Source organism: Oncorhynchus tshawytscha, linkage group LG20, assembly GCF_018296145.1.
Source record: "Oncorhynchus tshawytscha isolate Ot180627B linkage group LG20, Otsh_v2.0, whole genome shotgun sequence".
Lineage (NCBI taxonomy): Eukaryota > Metazoa > Chordata > Actinopteri > Salmoniformes > Salmonidae > Oncorhynchus > Oncorhynchus tshawytscha.
The window spans coordinates 8,385,410-8,392,120 of record NC_056448.1 but is presented as its reverse complement, the minus strand read 5'-3'; the positions used below and the strand labels follow the sequence as shown (position 1 = coordinate 8,392,120).

At 42.0% G+C, this 6,711-nt stretch overlaps 1 protein-coding gene across 2 annotated transcripts; it reads right to left on the bottom strand.

The window, feature by feature from the left end:
* Window positions 1–494: 494 nt before the first annotated feature.
* Window positions 495–5,547, bottom strand: hnrnpdl (heterogeneous nuclear ribonucleoprotein D-like). 2 transcript variants are annotated; one of them, XR_002948774.2, is made up of 9 exons: window positions 5,304–5,547; window positions 4,473–4,641; window positions 4,132–4,293; window positions 3,769–3,900; window positions 3,459–3,570; window positions 3,050–3,211; window positions 2,139–2,245; window positions 1,608–1,711; window positions 495–850 (listed from the first exon to the last, which is right to left on the bottom strand). XR_002948774.2 is itself a non-coding variant. In XM_024381084.2 (8 exons), the coding sequence occupies exons 1-7, from the start codon at window positions 5,390–5,392 to the stop codon at window positions 2,175–2,177; spliced, it is 897 nt and encodes a 298-aa protein (XP_024236852.1). In that variant the 5' UTR covers window positions 5,393–5,547; the 3' UTR covers window positions 495–850; window positions 2,139–2,174. The 2 variants fall into 2 exon arrangements, 1 of the variants encoding a protein (XP_024236852.1); XM_024381084.2 differs by lacking the exon at window positions 1,608–1,711.
* Window positions 5,548–6,711: the final 1,164 nt, after the last annotated feature.

Here is a 6,711-nt window from a genome sequence, read left to right as displayed (position 1 = left end):
ATTAGGCACCACGGATGAGCAATCCTTCTGGTTTCGCTGACTATTACCGACGGTCCTACTTCATCTAGTATATTTTGCAAGATAACGGCAGTTGACAGCTCGCTTTCTCGCTAGCTACGTAAACATAAATGGCGTCATGTATAAAATGGTGGAAACTAGCTTGAGGGAGGTGCTCATTTTTCTAGACCTCTTAAAACCAAATAGTACAAATGTGCTTTGAATCGCACTGCGGTCACAAGTTTGGATGACAGGGGAGTTGTCATCAAACTCACAGGTTCCATGCACGGATGTCAAAAACTGACATCCAGAAAAAAAAGCAGTGTTTATTCTCAGTACATAAATGTTCTGTGAATCAAAACATTATTTCACGTGTAATGATTATTGCACCTAGGCTGAAGTCGTACCTACAGGCCTAATGTTCACGTCAATGACTAGAGCAGCAGCTATGGTTTGGTGTTATGAAATGCAGAACATCAAGTACAAAGTCAAGCACATCTCTTTTGTACCCTCTTTAATAATACCTTTATCCAAAACACTGCAGAAAAATCCAAGTTTAAAACAGAAAAACAGGCTAAGTTAAATCAAGGTAATAAGAACACATTAAATCATGATGAAACCTAGACCTACAACCTCAGCACAGTACAAGATGAAGGGAAGTGGGGGGGACAAGAACCCCCCAAAATGTCAACCTCGCTATTTACAAAGTCAAAAGCGCTGCATGTCTTCATCTCAGGAAGAGGATTCTGGTGTTTAAAACATGAGCTGATCTGAGGACACGACAGGATTCATCCCCCAATGCTGCCACATGGGTACAGGGTCATTCTCCAGTCCACCAGCCAGCCCAGTCCGTCTGCAAACAAGGACACAACACAGTAGGTGTTACCAACTCTGGAGCTCTGTAGGGCACAGTGAACCTTGAACGTCCATGTTTCACTGTTTAACTTCTGCTTGTGCTGTCAACTTTAAACTATTAATAGTTTGTTTCTCTCCATTCCGTTTTAAAGATCATATGTAGAACTCGCAGCTTCACCAAGGTTCTGTAGCCTGTTCTGTAACAGCTCACCGGCCAGCAAAAGCTTCAGCTCCAATGAATTGGTGGCTCAATTTCACCATTAAGGAGCACGCCCAAACATGACCATATCTAAACTATAAAAAGGTAAAAACATTTGGTGGAAGTTTCAAGCCAGCTACACAAATGGCTCAAATATTACATTTTGAGTCGTCAGCTTTTTATGGCATCATAAAGCTGGTTTACATATGATCTTTAACACCTAAGTAAAAAAAAAAAAAAAAGTTGTGTTTATCAAGTGAAGTTCTCTAAGGGCTATAAAGAAAAAGCAAGCATTGAGTTTAAGAAAGGGGTTCATTATAGAAACAAACATAAAAAACACTGAAGCTCCAGAACTGAAACACAAGACCACTAAAATTAAGACAATACATAAATACAAGTCAAGGTACATTTGTACTGTTTCATATTAATATCCTGTAAAAAATCCATTTGACAAATCGTTAAAGCAAACACTTAAACTGAAAAAGAGATTTGTCCTTTTTCTTATGTTTCTTTTTGTTTAAAATCGCTGGTTACAGGAAGTGTGAAGAGACCATACCGCAGGACAGCGTTTTCTTGTGCATGCCGTGCTCTCTGCCCGCTATGTGCGACGCCCAGAGATTGTCGTGGTCAGGTGACACACGGCCTGCAATGAAGTCCCCGCTGGCAGGTACAAACAAGGTACAACATCAGAGTTAGGAAAAGAAAAGGAAAACTTAGGATAGGTCCTTACTCTGTACCCTTAGCAGTACTTTACCTGTTAACAATGCTATCAAGTCTCTTTATGTTATTTCCTTATGAACACCTGTTAAAAAGCAAGGGGGAAAAGGACAATCTACAGAAAAACACTTACGTTTTTTCTGGAGAGCTTAATAAAAAAGGCAAACCACTACAGAAGCATTTTTTTCCATTAAAGATCTATAGACATGACTCTTTAGATTTATCTGTCAGAATGGGGGGTGCATGGTAATAGAAACCACTTGCTTTCTCTATTGATAGGTTTTAGAGTAATTGTTTAGTGTCTATTGATCTTTAAGTGTTTTTATTTTTTTGTAGGTCAGGCTTAATGTGAAGGTGAGTGTGGTCTTACCAGAGGTCTAAGCAGGTCTTGTTGGATTAGATCAGCTCAGTAAGGCTGGTAGTTGTTCTGGTGGGTTGTGACCTCTCGAGAGGCCTTCCCATAGCTGCTCTGCTGGCCTATGGGGAAGGTCAAGGGTTAGAGGTCAGGAAGATTAAGGGTCACAGGAGAACTTCACAGAAACAAAACAGTTGTAGGAGGAAATCCTATCAAGGTGTTATCAATTGAAGTTCAGTTGACATGAGAGTTTAAGTTCACTTTCCTTTATGGGGTAAATGGCAGCAAGAAATCATAAATAATCAGTAGGATGTAGTCTGTAGTGTTTGTGTACCTAATTGTTATTTTTTTCTTGGACTTTCAAATGGAATGTTATTGTATCAGTACTGAGATGCAATTATGTGTCAAGATTGGGCAGCAGGTAGCATAGCGGTTCAAGCATTAGGCCATTAGCCAAAAGGTCAATACCATACTACTAGGGCTGACCCTGTACATTTCACTGCGCCTATTTGGTGTACATGACAAAACAATTCAAATGTGCTAAAGAGACTCTGTACATTAAGGTGTGCTTTACTCTATATACCCAGGAATGTAACTACAAGTACTCTTAATTGTGTGTGCCATACAAATGTAATCTTATAGAACTGTATATGGGCTCAATTATCATTAATGTTGCAAGTGTTCCCTATAAAATAACAAAGTGCACTGCCTGGATATGGAGGACCCCTCACAAACATGCACCAGAGCAAAGAGACCCAAGGCAGGCAGCATTACAGACATCCGTTTTATTATTTTTTTCCAGAGCTATTGAGTACATACAAGAAGACATTTTTCCACCTGTTGTCTTAGCTATAGGTACAAGAGTTGTTGCTGGGGGCTGAAAGGCACTGCTTGTTTCGATAGTTGCCATCAACAGTGTAGCTTACCATTGTAGTCGTCGTATCCCTGTCCATAACCATAACTATTATAGTTGTAGCCAGAGTAGTCATAGCCTGTGTAGCCATTGTATCCCTGGTTGTATCCGTTGCCGTAGCTACCATAGTTCTGGCTATAGTAGCCATTGTAACCCTGGTTGTAGCTACTCTGACCTGCACAGAGACAATGGAAAGGTTTAGTGTGACAAGTCTGTATTGTAGTTTCAAAGACACCTGTATGTCTTTTTCTTTTCAATATACTGCAATGCATGCCCTGTTCGGTCATCAGCATGGTCATTGTTGCATGTGTCAAATGCCACACAAGAAATTCCCTTGTGGAAGAATAAAGTTGATTGAATTTAAAAGGTATTCTTCTGATGTGCATTCTTCAGTGCCATAGGCTAGATGTAGCTGTACATACCTCCTCGTCCCCGGCCCCTGTATCCTCCGCCTCCACTGTAGCCCCCCCTCTCTCCTCTGTGTTGTTGCTGCTGTCTGTACACTTCTTTGGGTTGGGCCACTTTGATTTCACACTGCAGAGAAAACACACCATGAACCAAAACACTTCTGAAAAACAGTGCTGACATTTTCTTGAAGTTATTTGTCTACAAACATAATTCTTCAAAATCACTGTCTAAACTAAGTTGATTAAATAGCATAGAAAGAATAGCTTTGCCTATCAGCGCAAGCTGGGTGACAGGGTTCACTGTTAATAAGCGGACTCCAGCTACCTTTCCGCCCCCGACTTGGTGGTATCTGCACTCCAACAACTTCTGGACAGGGATCTCCTCACAGTAGGTCACGAAGCAGAAACCGCGCCGCTCATTGGTTTTGGTATCCATGGGAAGCTCGACGCTGTCAATCTGGAAACAACACAAGAGTTTCTCTCAGTTAGCTGCTATGAAGACAGTAATCATAACATTCTGCAAATCTCCCAGTCTTTGTACCATGTGAAAAGGATAGTTGATCATACAATAGCATCAGCTCTAGCTCCATTACACCAACACTTGCTCAGTGGACATACAACTTCCTAAAAGCATGGGTCTACCATATATAAAACATGAATATATTGGACAGTACAAGCATTCGCTCACATCTCCAAAAGCTCCAAAGTATTCCCTGATCTCCTCCTCCGGGGTGTCTGGGCTGAGGCCTCCGACAAACACCTTCTTGGGCGGCTCTTTCCCCTTCATGGCTTTGGCCCTCTTTGGGTCGATCAGCTTCCCGTCCAGCTTGTGCTCCTTCAGCTCCAAAACCTGCACACAGGACAAAGTGTCAGTGAAACTGGGTGTGTGTGTGATTGTTCAAGTAAAGTGAGTGGATGCCAACTATGTAAGTCTTCAAACCTATCTAGTTATTTCACATCTGTGCAGATTTAAGAAAACAAGACAAATAGAGGCATCATGCCCTGTCCTCAGTCTGTTCTAGTGCCTACCCTGTCTACGCTCTCTGCGTCTTTGAAGAGGACAAAGCCAAAGCCCCGGGACCGGCCCGTCATCAGGTCTGTTTTGATGGTGCAGTCTAGAACCTCTCCAAACTTCGACAGGTAATCCATGAGGTCCGTTTTGCTGGTGTCCCAACTGAGCCCACCGATGAACATCTTGCTGTGAATGGAGAATGAAGGAGACTAATACAGGCAACATCAGACAGTCATAACTACATCCTTACTGCTACTGACTGATACTTCAGACTAAAATGATCTTGAAGTTACCTCCCTAACAAGCTGAGTCACTAACTATGACTCATATTTACATTAGGTCAAACTTTGATAGCTATCACCTGCAAGCTGATTAGGCCTAAATGATTCGAGCTGTCTAGAACGGTTAACTATAAAGGCAACAGCTTTGTCACTGTATCCTGAACAGTGAACTTCGTCACACTTCTGATTCTAGTCTTGGTGGGCCACTGAGTGTATGCTCAGGACAGGTTTTTTATTGTATATGTCAGGATTCTAAACCAGCAGCAACTTAATGCTTTTCGAAAGTTATAAATATCGCAGTGACAACTTGGGTTAGTCAAGTTAACGTCGTCAGCCAACTTGGCCAGATGTGACGCGCTGGTAAGATAGTTAACAAGTTAGCTATCACTAGTTAGCTAGCTATGCACGATCACAACAGGGACTAACGTTAGCTAGCTAGCAAACTTTGGCTTGTTACCACTCCAACCACTAGTCTCCAGCTGGCAAAATAACAGTAACTAGTTACGCTTAAAAGTAAGTTAGCTACTGTAATGTTACTTAACTAACATTAGCTGGTTCGTCGCTTACCCGTCATCCTGCTGGTTTTTGCTTGCGTTTATCTTGGAGCCCTCCGGAAACTCGTCTGTGCTGAAGTCAACTTGGCCTTCGGTTTCCATTTTTGCACTTCAGGCGGTTGTCAGCTGTAAATATAAATTTGTATTTAGGCCTGATTGCTAGCTACTTTTTTGGGACGAATTCAGTCGCGATTGCTATGTAAAATGGCTGACATCTAGGGCGGCCAGGGTGGCGGGGAATGACGCAGATGATGTGGTTTGTTTGTGGGGGCTCATGCCTCGTTCAAATGCTAGTTGGATCTACGAAACTCGGACATTTCCGACTTGGAATTTCGTCGAACGCGGCACGTGTATAACTACAACAAGTTGGCAAGTCGGAAATAGAGTTTCCTAGTTCCGACTATTACTTGAACGCGACATCAGTTTGTCATCACTAGTTACCACAGCCACAAAGTACTAATTATGCCTAAACCCCGCCTATTTCCACAATGTATCCTCTTAAAACCTTATTTTAAACAACCTTAACCAAACTGCTAACATTAGGCCTAACCTTAAGTAAAAATATAAAAAAGCTATTTTTGGTGTTCATACATTTCTACGCTATAGACAATATTTGACTCTGTGGGTGTGGTAACTATAGTCACTCACAAAAAAAAAAAAATGAAAGAAAAGCAATTGCAAGTTTCAATTTTGTAAAGTTAGTGTGGGAGAGGTGGAAAAATGATTGTTATTGATCAATAGTGACAACCTGGCATTGACAACTTAGATGGAAAGCTACTGAGGATGGTATCGGACTCCTATCTGTCATATCTCAAATCGGAGGGTCTGCTGTCCGGACCTCTGGCAGTCTCTATGGGGGTGCCACAGGGTTCAATTCTTGGACCGACTCTCTTCTCTGTATACATCAATGATGTCGCTCTTGCTGCTGGTGAGTCTCTGATCCACCTCTACGCAGACGACACCATTCTGTATACTTCTGGCCCTTCTTTGGATACTGTGTTAACAACCCTCCAGGCAAGCTTCAATGCCATACAACTCTCCTTCCGTGGCCTCCAATTGCTCTTAAATACAAGTAAAACTAAATGCATGCTCTTCAACCGATCGCTACCTGCACCTGCCCGCCTGTCCAACATCACTACTCTGCACGGCTCTGACTTAGAATATGTGGACAACTACAAATACTTAGGTGTCTGGTTAGACTGTAAACTCTTCTTCCAGACCCATATCAAACATCTCCAATCCAAAGTTAAATCTAGAATTGGCTTCCTATTTCGCAACAAAGCATCCTTCACTCATGCTGCCAAACATACCCTTGTAAAACTGACCATCCTACCAATCCTCGACGATGTCATTTACAAAATAGCCTCCAATACCCTACTCAACAAATTGGATGCAGTCTATCACAGTGCAATCCGTTTTGT